Here is a 25,830-nt window from a genome sequence, read left to right as displayed (position 1 = left end):
TAACTGGCTATTGGAGGCTGCTGCATCAGCAGGAAGCTGTCAGCACTAGTGCTCCCACTGTGCCTGGTCAAGGGCCAGGAACAAGTAGAAGGGGCCTGGCTCAGCACTCGTGGGCAGTGAGCACAGGTCCTCATTCACTTCTGCTGCCTGCAGTAGGTTTTCTCAAGATCCAAACGCCTGACATCCACAGTGACCACATGATCCATATCAGAGTTGAAAAGTGAAAGTGAAAGCTGCTCAGTCGGGTCTGACTCTTTGTGACCCCTCCATGGAATTCTCCAGGCCAGAATACTGGAGTGAATAGCCTTCTCCTTCTCCAGGGGATCTTCCTAACCCAGGGATCGAACCCAGGTCTCCCACATTGCGGGCAGATTCTTTACCAGCTGAGCCACAAGGGAAGCCCAAGAATACTGGAGTGGGTTGTTATGCCCGATGTCCGAATCCCCGAGCGGGAAGAGAGAAAGCTACCAAGAGACAATGCAAAACGCAAGAAGGAAGTTTATTGCTAGCTCGAGCTAGGGCCCCCGCTGTGTCCAACGCAGTGGCCCACAGGCTGAGAGCCCCGAGCCCGGTTTTCTACCCATATTTATAGAACATCCAATTTCAAACATAAGCAGGGGTCATTTAGCGAAGCGGATTGGTTACATGTTCGCGGGGGTCTTTTCATTGGTCAGACATTCGCGCGCGCGGGATCTTTCCGTAAACAAGTTCTGATTGGCTGTATCTGGGTGGCCTGATAGTCTCTGACTGGTTGTGTCTTGGTGACCTGATAGTCGCCTTAGTTGCCAGGGTGAGGGCCTGGTCTTCCTGCTTTTGCCTCCTATCATGGCGTTATTTGCTCTTCCTACATTCCGTTTGGTCTTCCTACATTCCCCCCTGTCTTTTGATTATGGGGAGGAATCTTCCTCTTCTTTATTTCGACCTATCGGCCGGTATTGTTGTCTTAGCACCATAATCTGGATAGTATTTAGCTGTGTCCTGATAAAGGTGATTAGTCTATTTAAAATGCAAGGCCCAATTGTAAGTATTAGTATTAACAGTAAAAGTGGGCCCAGGAGGGTTGAGACCAGAGTGGTTAGCCAGGGTGACCAGGATCCAAACCATTCCCACCATCCCCGTTGGGCTTCCCGTTCCCTTTTGCGTTGCACTAGTCCCTCTCTCACTTTCGCCATTGAATCCCTCACCACACCTGTATGGTCTGCATAGAAACAGCATTCTTCTCCAAGAGCTGCGCAGACCCCACCTTGCTGGAGAAAGACTAAGTCTAATCCCCTCCTATTTTGCAATACTACTTTAGACAAGGAGGTTAGAGACTTTTTTAGGTGGCTGATTGATTTTTCTATACGAGTCAGGTCCTCATCTATGGCTGCTCGGAGAGAGGACAGCTCCTTGGTTTGTAGAGACAGTGAAGCTATTCCTGTTCCTGCTCCTGTCAACCCGAGGCTGAATAAAGCAGCCATGGTGATTACACTAAGTGGCTCTCTCTTTTTTCTACGTACTCCTCGGTCCCAATGTGAGTACATAACCTCTTCAGAATGGTATAGAATCTTTGGCATTATAGCAACCAGGACACAAAATTTTTGACTCTGGTTAAAAACCTTCACATTCAAACATGGGGTCAACCCCGTATGTGAACAAATCCACCATCCCCCGACCCCTGGCACAATCCAGTCCTTTCCTTGAAGGCTTAGATTACCTTCAGTCTGAGCACAAAGGGAAGTCTTGTCCCGTGGTACTGTGCCTAGGCAAAGTCCTTGTCCCCATACCTCCTTCATCGTGAGACCAACCTTACGTTCCTCCCATCGACACTGGGGTGGGTTCTGGCCTGAAGATAAGTCATAGGAGACGTTGAGGCCTATGGCCTCATAGTAAGGGGGGCGAGGATCATAACACAGCCAGCAGGATTGGGTTGCATTAGGGTCAGTATTATTTAAAGTTGCAAAGGCTGCATTTACTAAAGCCCATAGAGGATCTGGGGGGGGGGCGGACTAACAGTTGTGGGTGTTCCCTGCGAACCAGGTTTAGAGGGGCCAGGCTCTGAGGTCCTTCTGGCCTCTGGGCTGGGCCTGCGCGAGGACGGAGGTATTGGAGCTATCACCTGGTTTGGTCCCAGAGCTACTTTGGGGGCCAAATAGAGTGGTGCTAGTTTTAATTTAAGCTCAAACCGGACTCCAGTGTCATATCCGTTCTTGTAAAGACGGAGGCCCCAGCCACGGCCAAAATCCCATCTGGTAAATCTTTTTCCTTCATCTGTGAACTCAATCTGTAATGGGAAACATTGTCCTGGTTTGGGCATTGTCTGCCAGTTACGGTGGTTGGGATCTGACTTTACGCTAATAAGGTCCCTATTAGAATCCCCTCGGAGCCAGTCTACGGTCCCGGTGGTTTCACATCCCCAGGCGGCGCAATAAAAAGAATCAACTCCCCCACATTTATTAATTTGGCTCCGATCTCTACCATCCCCCGGGCAAACATACACAGGTACCTTATTCCATCCATGAGTGAACAAGCCAAAAGTGCCATGGGCAAAGAAGTCACTTAGCTGGTGGGGACCAAAGCCATTGCTGTCAGCTGCCAGGACGCATAAGTCGAAAGTCAAAACGGGCCACCACGTTCCCCGAGGGGCCACATTCGAGCTTGAGTTGATCAGTTTTCCGGTTTCTGGATTGTAGACCACCCAAGTCATATTGACAGGATGATGGGGATCGTCCATGTGGCCATGAGAAGTCATCCCTGGATTGACGATGGCTGCCATCAGCAAGAGGACTAGGAGGCTTCCCGGCGGGTGAGCTTCAATTTCAAAGGATCCGACGGATGAACATTCGCCTTCCATTCTGTCTGTGCCTTATTTCGTTCCTCTGGCGTGGCCTGCCGCACGTGGTTGCAGTGAACCCAGGGTCCAATCCCGTCAACCTTAACAGCGGTAGGGGTGGTTAGGAGAACAACATAAGGACCTTTCCATCTAGGTTCTAATACTCTAGATTGGTGTCGTTTTACCCAAACCCAATCACCCGGGCTAATATTATGTGTGGGGAGGGCCTTCTCATTTTGGTCCTCGTATACCTCCCGGATCAACTTCCAAACACGGTTATGCACCTTGCTTAATGCCATTATTGTTTGCCGGAATTGTCCCAGAGCAGGGGGTGGCAGGCACTTTCCTTCAAAAATAGGATACACAGGAGGGGGTCTTCCATACAAAATTTCAAAGGGGGTAAGGTTCAGCTTATATGGGGTGTTACGCGCCCGGAAGAGTGCGAAGGGAAGGAGGGTCACCCAGTCCCCGCCAGTCTCTATTGCCAATTTTGTCAGTGTTTCTTTTAGGGTCTGATTCATTCTCTCAACTTGTCCTGAGCTCTGGGGATTATATTCGCAATGTAACTTCCATTTCGTCCCCAGAGCTCGGGCCAGCCCTTGTACAATCTGGCTCACAAAGGCAGGTCCGTTATCAGAGCCCATAGTCACTGGCAGCCCGTACCTAGGCACTATTTCCTCTAAGATCTTCTTAGCAACCACTATGGCTGTCTCTCCCTTAGTGGGGAAAGCTTCCACCCACCCCGAGAAGGTATCTACCAGAACCAACAGATAGCGATACCCATACTTCCCTGGCCTTACCTCAGTAAAGTCTATCTCCCAGTGTTGCCCGGGCCCCTCCCCCCGGTACCTCACTCCTGAGTGCTGCTTCCTCTCTGTTCTCATTAACTGGCACGCTTTACAGGCTTGAATTATCTCTCGTACAGTTGCCTTTTGTCGGGGGAACCTCAGGCGGGCCGTCTGGAGAAGTGTCAAAGTCTTTTTCTCTCCCAAATGTGTGGTTGCGTGTAGGTGTTCACACAAATGACGACCCAGGGTGGCAGGCAATATCAGGTTGCTGTCTTGGTCCCGATACCATCCATCTTTCTCATCCTTCTGGAGGGTGGTGTCCTTAGTGATCCAGTCGAGATCAGGGTGGGAGTACTCGGGAATTGGTGGCAAGGCCCCCATACCGGGAGGGGGAAGTTCCACAGTCAATATGGGGGCGGCGTAGTCTTGGCTGGCTGCCCTCCGAGCGGCCGCATCAGCCGCCCGATTACCTCTTGCCTTTGGGTCTTCCCCTTTTTGGTGCCCGGGAACATGCACTATAGCTACTGCTCGGGGCAATTGGACAGCTTCTAGGAGCCTGCGAATCTCAGGCAAATTCTTGACTTCTTTTCCCTCAGCTGTCCGAAATCCCCTTTCTTGATATATGGGGCCCTGGATGTGGACAGTGCTGAAAGCGTATCGACTGTCCGTGAAAATGGTGACTCTTTTCCCTTTCGCTCGCTCTAGAGCTTGTATTAGGGCAAGCAATTCGGCTTTCTGTGCCGAAGTATTTGGGGGGAGTGTTTCAGCCCATATCGTCTGCCCAGACTCATCAACTATGGCGGCCCCCGATTTTCTTTGCCCGTCTTTGACATAACTGCTCCCATCGGTGAACCATACTAGCTCACTGTTGCTTAGTGGCACATCAGTTAAGTCTTTTCGTGCCACCAGGGCCTCAGCCAGTATCTCATTACACTCATGGAGAGGGCGGCCTTTCTCTGGGTTAGGTAGGAGCGTGGCTGGATTCAGGAAGCAGGGGGTCTGAAAGCGCACCCGTGGGGCATCGAGCAGCAGGGCCTGGTAATGTGTCAAGCGGGCGTTGGAGATCCACTTACTCGGCGGCTGCTTCAAAACCCCTTCGATGGCGTGGGGGGTGAAGACCGAGAGTTGCTGCCCATACGTCAACTTGTCGGCGTCGCGGACGAGGAGGGCAGTGGCTGCAATGATACGAAGGCAAGGGGGCCACCCAGCGGCCACTGGATCTAATCGCTTCGACAGGTATGCTACTGGCCGTTTCTATGGTCCCCATTGCTGCGTCAAGACCCCCTTTCCTATTTCTTGCTTCTCGTCTATAAACAGTTGGAATGGCTTGTCTGGGTTAGGCAGGGCAAGAGCTGGGGCTTCTAGTAGGGCTCGTCTGAGTGTTTGGAAAGCCTGTTTCATGGGCTCAGTCCAGGTCCAGTTTGGAGTCTCTCTGCTCCCTTCATATAACGGCCGAGCCTTCTCTGTAAACCCCATGATCCACAGTCTACAATATCCAACAGTCCCCAGAAACTCCCTCACCTGGCGGGGGGTCTTGGGCTCTGGTATCTGTAGTATTGTTTCCTTCATGGCCTGGGTTAGCCATCGTTGCCCCTGCCTGATCTTATACCCCAAATAGGTGACCTCTTGCCGGGCTATTTGTGCCTTCTTTGCGCTAGCGCGATACCCCAAGGTGCCTAGGGTTTGTAAGAGGTCCCCGGTGGCACGGCTGCATGCCTCCTCCGTGGTTCCAGCCAACATAAGGTCATCTACATATTGTAGCAGAATGACCTCTGGGTGGCGAGTCCGATATTCATAGAGGTCCTCACTCAGAGCCTCATTAAACAAGGTAGGGGAGTTCTTGAACCCCTGTGGGAGGCGAGTCCAAGTTAACTGTACTACCGGTTGGCCCTCCCCCTTGGTCCACTCAAAGGCAAATATCTCCTGGCTCTGGGCCGCCAGGGGTAGGCTGAAAAAGGCATCTTTCAAGTCCAGCACAGTGTACCAAGTGTACTCAGGCAGCAGACTGCTCAGGAGGGTATATGGGTTAGGGACAGTGGGGTGGATGTCACTCACCTGCTTGTTGACTTCTCGCAGGTCCTGGACAGGTCTGTAATCTGTCCCCCCTGGCTTCTTCACCGGCAGTAAGGGGGTGTTCCAAGGGGATTGGCACCGCCTGAGAATTCCGGCATCCATGAGCCGTCGAATGTGGGGAGTGATCCCCTGCCGAGCCTCCTGGCTCATAGGGTACTGTTTCACCCTCACAGGAACTGCCTCTGACTTGAGCTCGATGACGATCGGATGTCTCTGTTTGGCCAGTCCCATTCCTGCCGTTTCTGCCCAGGCCAATGGGTATTTATGGACCCACGGTTGTACTTCTGGTGCTATGACCTCTGAGGGCTTATGCACAAAAAGTCTGTATTCATCCCTTAAGGCTAGGGATAAGACATGTATCGGCTGTCCCAGTCCATCTGTGACTGAGATTCCCCCAGGGTCAAAATGGATCTGAGCATTAACTTTAGTCAACAAGTCTCTTCCAAGTAGAGGGGCTGGGCATTCTGGTATCACCAAAAACGAATGGGACACCTGATGGGTCCCCAGATTTACTTTTCGTTCTGTGGTCCAACAATATCTTTTTGTCCCCGTGGCTCCTTGTACTATGCTGGTTTTCTTAGACATTGGTCTCAGCCTTTTATTTAAAACAGAGTGTTGGGCGCCAGTATCTACCATGAAGCCAACGGGTTTCCCCTCCACATTTATGGTTACCCAGGACTCGGGGAGGGGTGCCGAGCCTCGACTCCCCTAGTCACTGTCTTCTCCCATGTATAAGGCCTGATTTTCGGGGGAGACTTTCTCCCTCTGGGCCATTCCTTTCCTTGAGTCTCTCTTAGAGCACTCGTTTTTCCAGTGCCCCAGTTCCTTGCAGTAAGCACATTGATCTTTCTTTAAGGTCTGTCTTTCTAGCTTCTCTTTCTTTCCCGCTTGTCGGTCCCGACGCTCCCTCGTTCCTGATCCAGTTCTCATCCCCGCAAAAAGAATCTTGGCTAGCTCCTTCTGGTTCTTCTGGTTTTCCCTCGTTCTATACTCCCTATCTTCTTTCCTGATCCTTTCTGCTAGTTCTCTCTCCTCCCGTCTAATCCGTTCTTCTCTTTCCTCTGCAGTCTCTCTGTTATTGAACACTTTCTCAGCTGCTTTTAATAAGTCCTGTATTGTCTGCTCTCCTAGCCCCTCTATTTTCTGCAATTTCTTTCTGATGTCTGGAGCTGCCTGGTTTACAAATGCTAGTATCACGGCGGCGCGCGATTCGTCAGCCTGGGGGTCTATGGGTGTGTATTGTCTAAAAGCTTCCATTAGCCTCTCTAAGAAGGCTGCCGGACTTTCAGTGGGCTCTTGCCTCACCAGATTTACCTTTGCCAAATTGGTTGGCTTCCTTGCTGCAGCCCTCAGGCCAGCCATCAGAGTCTGGCGGTACACTCGGAGACGCTCCCTACCTTCCGCCTGCTCAAAATCCCAGTTAGGTCGCAGCAAGGGAAACCCCTCGTCCACGAGATGAGGCTGAGCAGTAGGTCTCCCGTCGACCCCGGGGACTCGTTTTCGTGCCTCTGCCAGGATTCGCTCCCGTTCCTCCGTGGTGAAGAGTACCTGTAACAACTGTTGGCAATCATCCCAGGTGGGGTTATGAGTAAACAGAATAGAGTCTAAGAGGTCAATAAGGCCTTGGGGCTTCTCCGAAAAAGGGGGGTTCTGTGTTTTCCAATTGTATAGGTCACTCGTGGAGAAGGGCCAGTACTGATAGGTCCGTTCTCCGCTCGGGTTCGCTGGTCCCACCCGGACGGGGAGTGCCTGAACAGTGGATGACGGTAACTCTGGGTCCCCAGGGTCTTGCATACTCCTATCTCCCCTAGTCCTTCCCCGGGTCCCCAGCGCTGGTCCTCCCTCGTGGTCGCCCCTTGCCGCCCTTCCTGATCCCTCCCCTCCACCCGGGGGTTCTAAGGGGGGTACGTAAGGGGGGGGTCTTGCTTCTGTTTCCAAGTCTATTAGGTTTGGGCAAGAGGCATCCTGAAAGACCGGTTTTGAGCTCTCTTTCTTCTTAGTTTCTTCCGAAGTGAGTTCCATCACCAGGACCTGTGGATTAGAAGTTCTGTGGACGAAAGGTTTTAACCAGTTAGGTGGGTTTTCTACCAGATCTTGCCAGACCACGATATAAGGGACCTGGCCTGGATGGCCCCTGGGGTCTGGCGCCATTATCTTTTCTTTCACCGCCTGTATTATGGAGGGCTGAAACGTACCCTCCGGGGTCCATCCAACCTGGAGGGTAGGCCATTCTACAGAACACAAAGTTATTAATTTACTTTTCTTGACTGACAGAGACAAGTTATGAGCCCTGGCTCTCACATCCGGAAAATGATCAGTCATGAGAGAGAGTGGAGTAGATTCTCCCTGACCCATAGTTAAGGAACAAGTGGTATGGAAGAAAGGGAGAGAGAGAAGTCAATGAGAACAACCACCAAAAATCCTATCAGGAGTGGTGGCGGCCAAGAGGTTGGGCTTATGGTATGCTTTTGGAACTGTTTATGTGCCTGTGTCGTTGCACGGAAGTTTTCTTGCTGGGGGCGGGCACCCTAGGGGTTTCTGGCCCGTTCCGTGACCCCCTTATCCTTTCACGGGAGTCTTCAAGTGGCAGGCGCCCTAGCGGCTCTTAAGTGCCTGACCCGTGCCCACACCAAGAATTTTAGGCCACGTTCTCAGTTTGAGGTATTAAGGGGGAGCTTCACCCGGTCGGGCTCTAGTTACTTAGGCTCACTTTTGTTGGGCCTTCAGAGTCCACCAGAGTGTAGCCCTGGCCAGGACTCATCAATTGCCCTCACAATTGTTCGCCCGTTCACTGAAGCTCCCAAAGAGATTAGGAAATTGAGATCAGATCAGACAAAACGAAATAGCAAATGACACACCAAAAGAAGACAAGAAGCGAGACAATGCCGGCACTCACACAAACACGGAACGGCGTAGACAAACACACGGACAGACAATTGTCGGCCGACAACCAAGTGCTAGGTCTCTGGGGGGGTGCACTCCCCCGTAACAGACTCAACTTACCAAACAGTGTCCACTGGTCAACTGCCGCGGGATCAGGGGACGAAAGACCCCTTTCTCCGCAGAGCCGGTCGCCCTCCAGCGTTTTCGCTGGCCTTGGTCTCACACCGGCCGGAACGTTCCCTTAGTCCTGCACCAGTTACCTCCCTGCTCTCCTAGCAGGCCCCGGTTTTACACTGGATTTCCCTGTACCAGTTACCTCCCTGCTCTCCTAGCAGGCCCCGGTTTTACACTGGATTTCCCTGACCTGACTGGGTACCGGTACCATTCGGATTCTTCCTTCTGTCTCGGGAGGTTTCTCTCCTCGCCAAGGGATCCCGGACGAGCCCCCAAATGTTATGCCCGATGTCCGAATCCCCGAGCGGGAAGAGAGAAAGCTACCAAGAGACAATGCAAAACGCAAGAAGGAAGTTTATTGCTAGCTCGAGCTAGGGCCCCCGCTGTGTCCAACGCAGTGGCGCACAGGCTGAGAGCCCCGAGCCCGGTTTTCTACCCATATTTATAGAACATCCAATTTCAAACATAAGCAGGGGTCATTTAGCGAAGCGGATTGGTTACATGTTCGCGGGGGTCTTTTCATTGGTCAGACATTCGCGCGCGCGGGATCTTTCCGTAAACAAGTTCTGATTGGCTGTATCTGGGTGGCCTGATAGTCTCTGACTGGTTGTGTCTTGGTGACCTGATAGTCGCCTTAGTTGCCAGGGTGAGGGCCTGGTCTTCCTGCTTTTGCCTCCTATCATGGCGTTATTTGCTCTTCCTACATTCCGTTTGGTCTTCCTACATGGGTAGCCTATCCCTTCTCCAGGGGATCTTCCAAACCCAGGAATCGAACCAGGGTCTCCCACATTGCAGGTAGATTCTTTATCAACTGAGCTCTTGAGGAAGCCCATAGCAGAGTGAAATGAGTTCTTTCCTGAAGTCTGAGTCAGTCAGTCTTCAACAGTATCACATGCAGGCTCTCCACCACCCAGTCCCAGGATCACACCAAACTCAGCCCACACATCTCCCAATCTCTCGTCGCTGAGTGCACGTGGTACCAGGTTATGTGTGGTAATGCACCAGCCCAACAACCTCTGTTGACTTACCAAAGTGAATTCTGTTTCTCGTTGGTAAAGAGTTAACTTCTGGTGACCCCCAGAGGCAGTTGTCCTCTTGGTGGGGGTCAGGGGTCCAGGCTGCATCTCATGCCAGCCCATGCCCCAGGGGTTACCATGGTAGAAAAATGCACGAGAGGGTCTCCAGCTCGGAGGGGGCACCTGCCACTTGTCCTCACACTCTATCTTCTAGGATTGGTCAAATAACTGGTATGGAAACAGGGGCAAAAGAGGCATGTCTGTCCTTGGGAGGCAATGAGAACTGGTTACAGGGTGGAGGTCTTTACCCTAGACTCAGACACCTGCAAGATTCAGTTCACCCCAAGACAACCCTATAGATCTTAAACATGAGCCGATTAAGAAAGCAACAATGACATATATGCACTATCGTGTGTAAAACTGATAATTAGTGGGAAGTTGCTATATAGCACAGTTAGCCCAGCCTGGTGGGCTATGATGACCTAGTGGGATTGAGTGGGGGGTGGGGAGGGAGGGCCACCAGGGAGGGGGATTATAAATATACATAATTATGACTGATTCACATTGACGTATGGCAGAGACACCACATTGTAAAGCAATTATCCTCCAATTATTAATAAAAATGGGAGTTCTGAGGAAATCATACCCTGCAGACTATGATAAGCCCAGCTTTTCTAGAACACATCTAGAAACTTCTAGAAACACCTGTCTGGCTGATGTTAGAAGTACTTGATGGGAAGTGTGTGTGGGGGGGTTGGGGTAGTGGGCTTCAGGGCAAACAGCATGTGCTTATAAAGATCATGCAAAAAATATTATCGAAGGACTAAGAGGAACAAAACTTTCCATCCTAAGTGCTTACTCTGTACAAAAATATTTTCATACACTTGTCCTGCTTTTAATTTTGCAAAAGCTAATTGGTATTTTTATAGTCAAAACACTTTTCCGAAGAGCCCCACTGCTAATGGTGATGAAAGTGGAGAAAAGTGTTCTGTTAGGAAAACCAAGCATATGTTTCATATTAAAAAAAAAAATCCTAAATATATCTCTTTCCATTCTTTCCATCCAGTCCCCCAAAGAAAAAGAGGTGAGAAAACTAACAGCGTACCTGGTGAATGGCCGATTACGCGATCTGCTCTCCATGCATCCTGGGGGTGGCTCTTATTCTCCCACCCAGCTGGAAAATGCATCCTGGTTAGTCTGAGCCCACCAGGACCCCCCCATGTCAGCAGCTCCTCCCGCCACCCCCCAACATCATCAGCACCTCACAGCACCGATTCCTGACTGCTTTACAAGCTGCTGTCAGGAATTTACTACCTTAAGGCTGACTTCAACACCTTGCTTTCATGTTTTATGTTGTTTTTTCCAGGTTTACAGTCATCACACAGCTGCAGAAAATGGCTACAAATCAGGCCAATGACTTAGAGCACTGCAGGGAGGGGGAGAAGGTGCCCACGCCTTGCCACTGCACCATGTGATCTCAGATACAGGTAAACCTTTATTAAAACAATAAGTAACATTTCTGCCAGCAGGAGGAAGCATATTCTGCTTTCTCTGTTGATGACTGTAAATAAAATGAATGTCTTTTCCCCTCCATGCAGTTGGAGGGGAGGTGGTGATGGCCCAGTCCTCTACTCAGAGGGGAGGACGGGGAGGCGGTAGCCACCCTGGCTCAGTGAGGCTCCAGCCTCAACACCGCCTCCGATGCAGAAAGATGCTCGCCCTTCTCCAGGGATGGGCCCTCTTAAAAAACACGCCCCCCAGGGGACACAGCGAGAGAGTTTCAAGTCAATGTTCCCCCTGAAATGCTGGTGGAAATCTTACCTTGAATAATTTAAATGCTCTCATTTCACTGTCTTATCTGTAGAGTATCTAAAATCCTTTATGTAAAGAAATTGGGATTCGGACATGACCAAGCACACGGAGGGGGGGAATCTGGTGGAGCAGGCTCAAGCAGGCTCATTTGCCTGAGGATTTAAGAGCTCCTAGGGGAGAAGTCCTGAAGGAAGGAACCAGACATAAAATATGCCAAGGGAGAGGGCAATCCTGAGTTCAGCATGATATCCACTACTTGAATTTATAATGTTGCCAAAGCGCTGTCTGAAGGCGCATGCTCTATAGAAAAAATGCAGAACTACTTCAGTCAAAACTCTAGAGCCACATGTTGATAAAAAGAGAGAGTGAACTGTACAATTATTTCATCATGTATCACAATGTAATAATAATAGAAATAAAGTGCATAGTAAATGTAGGAGGATTAAATCATCCCCAGACTGTCCCCTCTGCCTTGGTCCATAGAAAAATCGTCTTCTGTGAATCCAGTCCTTCGTGCCGAAAAGGTTAAGGACTGCTGAGCTAAAGCAAAGATTCTGGAGGGATTCTGGAGTCCAGCAGGGCACTGCCACGGTGAAGGGGACCAGGACATGAGTGGACAGACAGGGTGGGACATTCACGGAGCTGCTGTCTAGATGTGGATGCAAGGGTAGTGAACACGTAGCTACAGGCCCATTGTTGCAAATTGTTCAAGTTCTTGGAGGAAAAAGCAAGGCTGTGAGAAGAGGAAACATTTCTGGTGGTGTTCACAGAGTGAAGAATCAGGAAATGCTTCTGAAGATGTGACACTGATGCTTGGACCTGGTGAGTGAGTAGCAGTTTGCAGGGTAAAGCATGAAAAGAAGAGCTTTTGGGGTAGAAGCAGCACAGTTTGCAAAGTTCCAGTGCCAGGGAGTGCCTCCTGTGTGGTCAGGTTTTCTTCTTTCCCCCTCTTTCTGCTCCTTTCCTTGCTCCCCTCATAGGAATTGACTGATCGGTCCTCCGGGAGAGGACCATGATGGACCACCGTCCCACCTAAATCCACAGCACAGTGGGCCTTGGGAAAGCTCTGACTCTGTGTGTGTATTGCTTCCCTATGGCTGCTGTGACAAATTACCACAAACCCTACTGGCATAAAACCAACCCACATTCATCCTTAGAGTTCTGGAAATTAGAAATTGGAAATCAAGCTGTCAGCACAATGTGTTCCTTGAGAAGGACTCCAACATCTTAAGGTATTCTAGAAAGACACATACCATACAAAAGTGAGTAGAAATATATATTTAGCATTTACATGATAATGATAAAATCGATACCTATGAATTTACCATCAACTTTTCTAATTGCCACCAGATTCGAAATCTCTTATTTGCATTTCTCATAATGCCCCTCCCTCTCTCCTAACCTGGAATAACTACCACCTCTACTTGCGTTAATCCCTTCCTTAATTTTCCTTAAAGATTTATTGTGCAAATAAATAATTCTATAATTATAATAATGTTAGTAATTTCCAAGGTTTTAATCTTTATACGAATGGAACCAGAAATATGTGCATTATTCTTTTCTTTGTTTTACCTGACATTACATTTTCTCCACACATCTCTACTGATGCATCTCTGAAGCTGATTAACTATCACTCTGTGCTAGATTCCATCATACGAGTTCACAGCTTACACATTTGATAGACATTTGGGTGGTTCTTTTCCAATGGTTTGCTGTTAAAAACAATGCTCTGATTATGCATTTACATGTCTTAATTCTCTTGAGCTAAGGGTTTTCTAGGATGTCTATGTAAAAGGAGAATTTCTGGATCTGGCATATAGAGTTCTGCAGCTTTACTGTGTCCTGGAGAGAGACTAGTTTATCTGTCATCCCCTAGGAAGGGTATGGGAGTTCCTGCATCTCTGTATCTCACCAACACTTAATATTATCACGCTACACCCCCCATCCAATTCCCTAGGTGTTAAATAGTAACACATTCAGGATTTGAATTCACATTTTCATGATTACTAATGAAGTTGAACACCTTTTCATACATTTATTCATGATTTGTATTGACTTTTATATGAAATAGCTGTATTTTTCCCCATTTTTCCACTGAGTTTTCTCTTTACCTCAAGTCTTAGAAAAAATTAAAAATCCGTTGTGTTAATAAACTTCTTTGATTACATGTGTCCTCATGATTTTCTCCCAAGTAATAGCTTGCCTTTCAAATGTTTTGATGAAGAAAGTTTCTAATTTCAATGTAGTGAGATACACTACTTTGTATTTCCTTCATGGCTTAATATCATATATAGCTGGTTTGTATATGTGTTGTGAGTTAAGGTTGCAAGCTGATTTGCTTTTCATTCAAACAACCAATTATCTCAGCACTGTTTGTTCAAAACTTTACACTTTCACCACACTCCTCCAACGCCAGCTCTGAAAAATACCACTATGTGTATGAAAGTGTTTACTGGGTGTTTTTCTACCTTGTTTCATTCATCTATATGTCAGCATTAACAGTAATTAATAAAGCAATTAATGTTGCTTTACAATAGATATCAATACTGCGAGTGGAAACAAAACATCCCTTTTCTTCCAGCTATTTAGTTTTCAGGGGAACCAGACACAGGAATTTAAAGCAGAGACATTACTTTGCCAACAAAGGTCCGTCTAGTCAAAGCTTTGGTTTTTCCAGTAGTCATGTATGGATGTGAGAGTGGGACTATAAAGAAAACCGGGCACCAAAGAACTGATGCTCTTGAACTGTGGTGTTGGAGAAGGCTCTTGAGAGTCCCTTGGACCAAAAGGAGATCCAACCTGTCCATCCTAAAGGAAATCAGTCCTGAATATTCATTGGAAGTACTGATGCTGAAGCTGAAGCTCCAATAGTCTGGTCACCTGATGCAAAAAACTGACTCATTCGAAAAGACCCCAATGCTGGGAGAGATTGAGTACAGGAGGAGAAGGGGACGACAGAGGAAGAGACTGTTGGATGGCATCACCAACTCGATGGACACAAGTATAGTACACGGGGTTGCGAAGAGTTGGACGTGACTGAACTGAACTGAACTGAGACCCAGGAAGACACATCAAAGGAATCTTTTTGGTAACAGAATCAGAAGACTCAGGTTAGAATTCTATTTTTTTTCCCCATTTAGTAGATAGTAGTGTTAGGAAGTTTAATTAAACACTTTAATGGTGTTTCCTCCATTGTAAAATGAAGGACTTATGCTTATCTTTCCAGGAGTAAAAATGCCAGCCTCCTTCTACAGTCTGTCATGGAGGTGAGACTCAGGGTATGACACCTTCCTTTTGTCTCTGTATTACCTTTTGATTTTCTGGAAAAAAAGGTGTCAGAGTAATTGCAAGAAGAGTTTGCCTTTTAGGAAAGTAGAACATGTATATGTATTGAATCAACTAAACTCTTCCTATTGGGCCAAATCTGTGCTTATTTAAAAAATATCTAGATAATAGCATAATATGATTATCCAGACATGGGTTACAGAAAAGGATAAAAACAATTGCCTAGGGCTTGAATTATCCCATGCCAATGGCTCAATAAAACATGTACTTAGTTATTAATCTTCATGGTGACATTATAATACTGCATGTTTTTGTGGATAGAAAGATACTTTTTTTTTTTTTTGAGGGCAGAAAACATAATATAGAGACAGAAGGATTCCTATGATGTAACTTACTTATGGTTAAAAAAATCAAAGACCTATTTTTTTCATGAATGTTTTAGTTGCAAAGCATTCCTGGGAAATAGATGGCACATGCAAATTCAAGGGTAGAGAGGATCTTTACTACCAAGTCCTTTGTTTATAAAAATAGAAGCAGTTTTTGTAATTCCTACTATCCTCACAGACGGTGAGTGGGTTGCTGTAAAACCATGAAGGGAACCTCCACCCACACATGGGAATAGAGCTCTCTGCCCAGCCTCTCCACGCCCACAGTCTATAGGCTGCAGAGAGAGAGCTAACACTCATTGAGTCAGATTCGGTGTGTTAAGAATAGTGTGAGGTGCTTTACATATGTTATTTCATTTCCTCTTCATAACTGCAGTCAATCTTTATTCCCATTTCAAAGGTGATTTAAGTAAGTTTGAAGAGGCTGATTTTTTGCAAACCTCAGACTTGACTTGTTTAGGGTCCTAGCGCTGCAGTAATTAACAACCACAAACTTGGAGGCTTCAGGCAACAGAAATGTAACTCTGCACAGTTCTGCAGCTCAGAAATATGACTTCAAGGTGTCAGCAGGGCAACATTCCCTCTGAACCTGCAGGGGAGCATCCTTACTTGCTTCTTCCTAATTTCTGCTGTCACTGGTAATCTTCAGTATTCCCGGGATTGGAGACATATCACTCAGTCTCTCTCTCCTCCATCACGTGGCATCCTTCTCTTGTGTCTGCATATCCTAATGCCCATCTTCTCAGAGGGAAGCCATTGGCTCAGGGCTACCCTAATTGAGGGTGACCCAATTTTAACTTAACTTGATGACATCTATAGCAACTCTATTTCTGAGTAAGCTCACAATCACAGTACAGGGGTGGAAGACTTCTTTTGGGGGAAAACAATTAAAGCAGCCACAGCAAGTTAGTAAATGACCTTTTTCTTTTTCTTGAGTGTGAATTCGATATTTGCAGAAATATTTTTAAAGTGAACTATGAGATAATGTGCATTTGTTTCCTCATTTCTATGAGAAGCAGGAAAGTAAAAGGAACTAAACTCTTTCAAATAGCCAATCACCTCAAAAATGACTAATGTGAGACTTATATAATGCCAATTTCAGTTCAGTTCAGTTCAGTTCAGTCACTCAGTCGTGTCCGACTCTCTGCGACCCCATGAATCGCAGCATGCCAGGCCTCCCTGTCCATCACCAACTCCCGGAGTTTACTCAAACTCATGCCCACCGAGTCGGTGATGCCATCCAGCCATCTCATCCTCTGTCGCCCCCTTCTCCTCCTGCCCCCAATCCCTCCCAGCATCAGGGTCTTTCCCAATGAGTCAACTCTTCGCATGAGGTGACCAAAGTACTGGAGTTTCAGCTTCAGCATCAGTCCTTCTAATGAACACCCAGGACTGATCTCCTTTAGGATGGACTGGTTGGATCTCTTTGCAGTCCAAGGGACTCTCAGGAGTCTTCTCCAACACCACAGTTCAAAAGCATCAATTTTTTGGCGCTCAGCTTTCTTCACAGTCCAGCTCTCACATCCATACATGACTACTGGAGAAACCATAGCCTTGACTAGACAGACCTTTGTTGGCAAAGTAATGTCTCTGCTTTTTAATATGCTATCTAGGTTGGCCATAGCTTTCTTTCCAAGGAGTAAGTGTCTTTTAATTTCATGGTTGCAGTCACCATCCACAGTGATTTTGGAGCCCCACAAAATAAAGTCTGACACTGTTTCCACTGTCTCCCCATCTATTTCCCATGAGGTGATGGGACCAGATGCCATGATCTTAGTTTTCTGAATGTTAAGCTTTAAAGCTCAATGCCAATTTAGAGAAGTCCAAAAATTTAAGATGGCAATGCTATCATTGGGAAAATAGCTTACAGTGGTAATTTTTAATGGGCAACTTATAGAACTGTAATCCATAGCAAGCTTAATAGGAAAGAACAGTGTGTTATAATTCTCTTCACAAAGTTAATATGATGCTAACATTAATAGACTAGCTTCTAGAAATGAAGTGGGATGGCTCAGCAGGTAAAGACTCAGCCTGCAATCCAGGAGACACAGGAGACGTGAGTTTGATCCCTGGGTCAAGAAGATCCCCTGGAGAAGGAAATGGCAACACACTCCAGTATTCTTGCCTAGGAAATCCCATGGGCAGAAGAGCCTGGCAGGCTACTGATGGGTCCATAGGGTCACAGAGTCAGACCCAACTGAGCAACTAAGCACAAGTCTTCTACTGAGTAAACCATACTGGGAGTGATATGCTCATCTTGTAATAGGCATTCTGCCAAAAATAGGCTAAGCTGGTACAAGTGGACACAGACATGCACATCTCAAGCACAACAAAATTTTACTGTCCATCAGGTAACAAGACAGAGTGCTGTAGGCTAAATATTTGTGCCCCCCCATTCATATATTGAAGCCCTAACCCCTGGTGGCATTTGAAGATAGGGCCTTTGGAAGGTAACTGGGCTTAGATGAGGCCATAAGGATGTGGTCTGATGACAGAATTACTGAGTTAGTGCCCTTTTAAGAAGAGGAAGAGTTTAGGGCTCTCTCTCTCTCCTCCCACAATTGGGAGGACATGTGAGAAGGCAACCATCTACAGACCAGGAAGAGAATACTCACCAGGAACCAAATCCTGCTGACCCTTGATTTTGGATTCTCCAGCCTCCAATGCTGTGAGATAATGTATTTCTGATGTTTAAGCCAGTCGGGCTACAGTATTTTGTTACAGCCTGAGCCAACTAAAACACAGAGGTAAGAAGAACAAAGAGCCAGTACACAGCTCTGCTTCACATGGACCCAGGGTCTTTTGTTAATGTTACTCTATTTTTCCAGGACTGTTGCAATATTGTTCATGATCAGAGCAGAGATTTTTCATTGCTCTTCAGAATCTACCCTTTCTTTATTACTTTATTAGTATAATTCTACATATTTCAGCAAGGCAATGATCACTCAGCTACAAACTCCATGTCCAAGGTCTGAGCCAAAGTTGTACCAATCAAATTTTAGTAGAAGTGACACTGTGTCTGTGTCTGAAAACAAAACAAAAACAAAAACAACAACAAAAATGCTTCCTTTTCTCTACTGAAGTGTGGATGCGGTTTCAGTGAGTCAGCTTTAACCATGCAAGCTGCAACACTTTAATAATAAGGAGATCAATTAAGTAGAGAACAGTACAGAATCATCTTTAAGAAAGAAGGGCATCAGAAAATTGATCACCATATGCTCTCAGAAAAGAATGTTTATTTTCAAATCAGTTCAAAGACAGACAAAAACTGGTTCTCTACTTGGCTACCTCCTTCAAGTTATGATCTTACACCGTTCTGAGTGGACATTTTCTTCCAACAACTGGAAAAATAAAAAAAATTCAGTTGGTGACTGAATCATAGGGACTTTATGACTTCCTCTATCTTCATTTTTACAAAAGAATCTTCAAAACTGTACAAAATTGAACTCAAAAGTGAAATATGCCAGTGTTGTTTGCTGCAAAAAAAGAAAATTTCCTCCTTTCATTCTGAAAAATAATTCATATTTATGGGGGAAATTTTAAAAAGAGAGAGAGAGAGAAGAAACCAAACGTTAGCTGAATATATAGGAAAGCTACATGAGACCAGGCTAAGAGGCAGTAGTGACTATTCAGCTTATGCTTGACTTCCTAGGATGAGAAGCTATTCTGAAAAGGACCCAATTCTAATTCTCCCTCAGGGTTGAAAAGTACCCTTTATATTAGATTTCCCATTACCCTTTTCGTATCTGCAGAGACCACATAGTGCACGTGTCCTTTGAATTCTTTCTCATCAGGTAGCTGGGAAACGCTGATGTTCTCAGCTAACATTTTCCCTGAAGCCACAGCCCAGTGGATTAGCTCTGATGCTCCTTAGGACTCAGCAGCGAGGCTGACTTTGACCATCCTGGGTGGAGAAGGGCCACCTGATGATAATGGGGACTCAGCCAAGACAGATCCTCTCTCCCTCACCCCATTTCTCCTCATCCAGACACACAAGTCCTAGACTCAGAGTCCCACTGGAGAACAAATGTCTGTCACTCTTCAGTGAGGCTCTTTGCTGTCTACACATGCTGTGAAAAGAATTTCAGAATCTTAGTTTTCCATGAAAATGGAACAGAAATGATAGAAAGGAGAAGAGGCATCAAAATGTGGCAATTAAGGCAATTATATGTTGCTATTGCCCATTTAAATAGTTATTCTTTTGACATTTATATTCATAGTCACAGGCAGCACAGCTAAAACTCTGTTTTAAGTTTAGGTCTGTGGTGATGTCTAAGAAAAGGTAGTCACTAGTTGACTTACTATTGACTCATCACAAGTTGCCCCCAGAATGTAGTGACTTAAGCCAGCCGTTTTATTTTACTCTTATTTTTTTTAGCTTGAAACAATGATTTTTTTATTTTTCATGATATTGTGGTTTGACTCTGGTTCTTCTGGTGATCTCAGTCGGGGTCACTAATTTGGCTGGATTTAGAGCGTAACTATGCAGAGCTGGAAAATCCCAGGTCTGGCTTCCGTGTTTGGTTCCTTGGTGCTGAATGTTGAGTGGGAGTGCCTCGGGTCTCCTTCCTGCTGCCTTGCATCAGCAGGACAGCCTGAACTGCAGAACATGTGGCTGGTTTCTGAGAATGAAAACTGCCATCCCTGCCAAAAGCCAGAGCCAGAGCTAGCACAGCATTTCTTCTAATATGTTTTCCTGGTCAAACAAGTCAGAAGGCCAGCCTGGATTCAAGAGGATGAGAAACAGAGTCCATCTCTTGATGGAAAGAGTGGCAAAGAATTTGTGGCCCCTTAATCTACAAGAGTAGCATGGTGCCTTAATTTTCACTGGGTGTTCGCTTTCTGCCTTCCCTATTTATCCCTTATGCTTCTTCCTTTCAGTTCAGTTCAGTTCAGTCGCTCAGTAGTGTCTGACTCTTTGCGACCCCATGAATCACAGCACACCAGGCCTCCCTGTCCTTCACCATCTCCTGGAGTTTACTCAAACTCATGTCCATTGAGTCGGGGATGCCATCCAACCATCTCATCCTCTGTCTTCCCCTTCTCCTCCCACTTTCAATCTTTCCCTTCCTTTACATTTTACCTTTTTCTGTTTTACTGATTTAGATTTCTGCTCTTTTGATACAGGGTGGATTTTAGTTCTGCCTTTTTTTTTCGACAAGAACTTTCACGGGCTATCCTTCTGGAGGATCTTTCACTGCGGCAGTTAGACCCAGAGGATGGCACAGCAACCCCACCTTTCCAAGGAGAAACTTCAGAGGATTTGAGACATCTTTTTAAATGATCAGTCATTTTCAATGATGATCTTTCATGAAATAGTCCTTCCATCTTTGCCTACACTTAACTCTTTTTCTTAAGTCGTTTGGCCCCAGCCCAAGGAAAAAAAATGAGGTTAACTCATTTGTCAGAAACCTTATGATCCACAAAAATTTCACTCCCTTCTTCCTGCACGCATATTTGTACAATAATCTTTTCATAGGGCTGAGAGTAGGAAAAGTAAAAAAATGAGCAATTAGTAAATTTTTAAAAGCTCACAACTTTTTGTTCCATTTCTTCATGTCTGATCATTATAATGTGATGTTTCCCAGGTTAAAATATGACCTAAGCAAAACACCTAGTTTTTATCTTTCCAGAGCCTATGCTAAGAGGAACATGAGAAGAAAACCCTTGAAAAGGTAGTGTGTATTTGTTTGCCAAATTATATCTATTAGAGCAGTTTAAAAGGTGAGATCTGCTTGGCTTAAGGCCTGCCTTGTCTCCATCCGAGTCATTTTCGCATCTTGTCAATGGGGGATTCTAAGCCCTACCCTTGCCAGCTCACAGGGTGCTCCAAAGAGTGGGACAGACACAGTGGAGATGCACTTCAGAGCAGTCAGCATCTGCCCAAAGACAAGGATTTATTTACTTACCTCATTGGTGAAAGTCTATAGACAGATGTGTGCTTTGATTTCCAACTGGATTCTCATTTTACCAAACATGAAAACACAAAATTATCCTACGATTGATTCTTCGATTCTGGAATCTTCGAAACTCCTTCTAAGAATTCATTCTCCAATTCTCACCTTTCTTCCATTTTAGAAGTGAGTGATTAGAGCCCGCCATGGGTGACATGGTGTTCATGACATGGAACAGCCACGTGATATGTTGTGGAGTCGTGTATTAGAGGGTAGGGGGTGGGGAGGTGGAGCATCAGAAGAGTCCCAAAAGAGCAGTAAGCATTCCTCCAAATTTCTGCTTCTGTACAACTAAAAGTATTTTAAAATTCCACAGAATGTGTCCTTTATTTTCTTATATTTAAAAATTTTATTATAAATTATATAATTGCAAAAGAAGCAGTGTCCAGTATCTTAAACTATAATATACTGGGGTACTTTAAAATAAGATGATTGTCTCACTCTAAAAGGGATCCAATGGAACCTAAATACCATAGACATTTATCACCTAACAAACTCTTCCTTATCAGGCCAATATTTTACCTGTTCTATTTCCCTTAGGGCTGGTATTTTATATCTACTTTTCACAAAAATCTTATATTAGTTACAATATGCTTTTGTGCTTGACAGGCTTTTATTGACACTCCCTCTTATAGTTCAGTAAAAATATATGAGAATTAAAATTAGTATTTGTACATCCTTATAGCATAGGATATATTTGCTTACCATTTAAGCATAGATACTTAAAAATTTATTCCAGCTGAATTATTATTATAAATATTAGTAATACACAAGTGAACAGTAAAGCATAAAGGTATTAAAATTTTATGAGTAATTATGAACATAAAAAGTAAACTTTCATTACAAAAGCATCTCTTAATGAGATGGATTGGGTTGGGGGACAATTAGATGCTTTAATTAAAGGAACTACTGAATTGTGTCTGCTCCAGGCCCTCACCGGTTCATGGTTTTCTCTTATAAAATATGAAAAGGGGATTATGAACAGGGGAAGTTCAAGAGTAAAATCTCTCTTTCAAGTCCATCCTTGGGTAAATCAACTAAGGAAAGAAGAGTTTGAATGTTGAATATCTGGAAAGTGATTCCCTTAAACCACTCAGGCGTATTCCTTGCAACTGCTCCCATTCCAAAGCCTGTTCGCAGGAGGTTGCAGTGGGGAACCTGATGGGAAGAATATCTGATCAAACTCCTCGGAGACATGGGCCTGGCTGAGGATTCTGAGGACCAGGCTGGGCAGGGTTTGGGGTCTGCAGAGGGTCCACTGGAGGTCACTCAAGGCAGCACTCCAGGGCCAAAGGTCAGCGTACCTGAGAGGTACGCTGAGGTCTCAGGTACCTGAGAAAGGGCAGGTATAGTGTCATTGAACCAGGGCCAGGTGAGAGGCAAACGCAGAAGCCAGGAAAACAAAGTGTGTCCTCAAAAATCACATGGAAAGAATTCATGAGAAAGGGTAGGAGGGGTTTGGTGCAGAGTGAGGAAGTTGCTTATAAAGGGGTCAACCCTTCCTACAGCACAGAGACGCACAGTCCACACAAGGTCTGAAACCTCAACCTCAGCTCAGCCTCAGTCCAAGCAATTCTACCTGAAAGTTTTAGGAGCTACAACCTAATAATTTAAGAGAAGGTGTGATTTTGGTTAATTTTATTGCCAACTTGGACAGATATATGGTGCCCAGAAGTTTGATCAAACTCTAGACTGGATATTGCTATCAGTCTTTTTTTAGATAATGTAAATGGCATTTAAATCTACAGACTGTGACTAAATTAAATCACCCTCTGTAATGTGGGTGGGCCTTGTCCAATCAGCTGATGGACTAAAGAATTAAGAAAGGGGTTTCTCAGAGAAGAGGAAATCAGCTTCAAGAATGTAATACAGACTGAGCTGAGCTCCCTGTGCTATATAGCAGCTTCCCACTAGCTATCTATTTTACCTGGGATAGCGTATATATGTGTACCCCAACTTGTCCTATGCTTCCCTTTCCCTCCTGTGTTCACATATCCATTCTCTACACCTGTGTCTACTCCTGCCCTGCAAATAGGTTCGTCTGTACCTTTTTTCTAGATTCCATGTATACTCAGGTGGGATAGGGGTGGTGGGAGGGCAGCTAGCCAGGGAGGGGACATAAGTATACATATAGCTGATCCACTTCATTGTTCAGCAGAAACTAACACACCATTGTAAAACAATTACACTCCAAAAATAAAATAGATAAATCAGAAAAAAAAAAAAAAGAATGCAACATAGAAACCCTGCTTGCATTTCTAGTCTGCTGGCCTGCCCTGAAGATTTCAGAGTTGCCAACACTAAGTCCTGTGAGCCAACATATATATGTGTGTATGTGTGTGTGTGTGTGTGTGTGAGTGTTATAGATAGATGGATAAGTAGGTAGTCTACTGATTCTATTTAATACAAGCATCTTGAGTTAGAATACTTGATTTCAAACCGTCTGTCAAATGCTAATGATTTGACCTTGGACAAATCAGTGAATCTCTTTAAGTCTCCCTTTTCTCCTCTCAGAAAGGAATCATGCTAAGACCCACCTCTTTGAATGGTTGTAAAGGACAAGTAAGGTCATATATATTCAAGTCCTGGCACATAGAAAGTAGTCAATAAGTGTTAGGATTTATTATCCCTTTTCTTTCTTGTAAAGAAAATATACATATCTCCTATTGCCATGCACAGGGTTCCTCGAATTTGGCTATCCACGTATTTTCAGAACATGGTGACATTTATATCTTTAACTCCAGTCTCTCAACCCAGACAATGTTAGTATGAATTTTTTAAAAAAAGTAAGCACATGGTCCCACAAAACAAACCAATAATGATGACATAAAATAAATAAGTAAATTAGTATAATGCAGTATTTAAAGTTTTCCATTAATATTCATTTGCAATGTGTTCATTCATTTGTCATCTGCTAGCACAGAGAAGTAGTAGCAGGTGCCATGATTAAAAATATATCATGGAAGGAAAAGTTGGAAGTGAGAAAATTCTCTCCATTCATTAAATGTGTTCTGCCAGTTTGAAAAAAAAAAAAGAATCAAAATGCTCTGTTTAGCAGTAGAACATATCTGCCCTGGATAGCTCATACTGAGAAGTACCTTCAGAACTATTGTCCTGGACTTCCCTGCTCATCCAGTAGTAAAGAATCCACCTTCCAGTTCAGGGGACATGGGTTCAATCCTTATTCTGGGAAAAGTCCAGCTGCCATGGAGCAACTAAGCCTGCAAGCCGCAACTACTGAAGCCCACACGCCCTAGAGCCTATGCTGTTCCACAAGAGAAGCCACCAGTGTCAGAAGCCCACATACCGCAACTAGAGAAACCCTGTGTGCTGCAACGAAGACCCTGAGTCGCAAATAATAACACCAAAGAAAAAAGAACCATTGTCCACCTCCATAGATACCACTTCCTTCTAGATGCATCCCCTGAAACTCCAGACAAGGCTGGTCTTTGTACCGTATGAAGACTACTTTCACAGTATTCATCTCACCTGTGATAACCTAATTACGGCTGTAATAATTTATTTTATATCTATCTTCCCCACTAGACAATGACTTCCATATTCTTGCTCCTTTTATTTGAAGAGCTCCACAATGTGCCTGAGTATTCGATAAATACCTTGCAAATGCATGAACAAAATGTAGAAGTCTTTGCTTGACTTCCAAATTACCTCCAGTTGTATTTAATCACACGTGGTCCCCCAAGCATGTCACTCTTACTCCATCTCCATCAATTTCCTCAGAAATTCCAAGTTCCTAGCATCCTCTATGCTTGGGGAGCTAAGCATCCCACTATGCTTGGGGAGTTATTAGTGTGAATTATCTTCAGGGTTTGCAACAAGCTTCTGTTCTGTCTCCATCAAGGGTAGTACTGCTGCACCTTCAACCATATCCATGACTCTGTCCTCTGAAGTTCATTTTCTCCTCCAGGCCAGACAGCTGAAGTCAAAGTGCCCAGAGTCCTCCTCACTCATTTGCTGAAAATTGCTATCAACATAACCGTGATGAGTCATAATTAGACACGCAATTGGCCATTCCATTTTCCCACACACATGACAATTGCTAACTTCAATTAAGGACAGTAGCTCAGCTATCATTTTTCTGGACCTGAAAATGAATGGCTTGCTGATACCTAGCAACAATTTTAGGAATATGGACTCTAATTTTGTCGTGTCAGTTGGCTATCATTAGCCACGCTTCCACTCCACTCTGTGTAAGACTACGAACTATAGTAGATTTCTTTGAAAGGGCAAAAGGGTTAGTAATAAGAGCTTTTAGTGGTGTGCTAGCCATTCAGTCTTTTCTGAGGTTTGGCTACTTGGCTTTTGGAAGAATTATAGGATTTTTATCTCCGTGAAAGGAAATTTCTCTCACTTCCACTGTGAAATACGGTATGATTATATATGATGGCATCTGTTCGTGTACTTAGCAACATTACCAGCCGTTATAAATTCACTGGTATTGCACTCACTCCAGGTGCCCTGAAAGTATCCTTGTTGAATTAGGATAAAAACGGACGGCCATTTAAATGGTCGAACAAGAGAATAGGAAACTAATCAAGCTAACCCCGAAAGGGGTGTGTGGAAGCAATATGGAAAGGAGTTAAAGTTTTCTGCTTAATTTTTAACTGTGGTTCTTCCCTGCTCTCC

The 25,830-nt window shown here is 45.2% G+C and overlaps 1 protein-coding gene across 1 annotated transcript; it reads right to left on the bottom strand.

Moving 5' to 3' along the window:
- Window positions 1-482: 482 nt before the first annotated feature.
- LOC139030206 (uncharacterized) lies at window positions 483-9,450 on the bottom strand. The gene is given in 2 exon segments (XM_070452041.1): window positions 483-2,913; window positions 3,662-9,450. Coding segments are annotated over 2 exon segments (4,482 nt in total). The 5' UTR covers window positions 8,029-9,450; the 3' UTR covers window positions 483-2,798.
- Between the last annotated feature and the right edge of the window lie 16,380 nt (window positions 9,451-25,830).

This window comes from Odocoileus virginianus, chromosome 2 (genome assembly GCF_023699985.2).
Source record: "Odocoileus virginianus isolate 20LAN1187 ecotype Illinois chromosome 2, Ovbor_1.2, whole genome shotgun sequence".
Taxonomy (NCBI): domain Eukaryota; kingdom Metazoa; phylum Chordata; class Mammalia; order Artiodactyla; family Cervidae; genus Odocoileus; species Odocoileus virginianus.
This window is presented reverse-complemented; position numbering and strand designations above follow the sequence as displayed.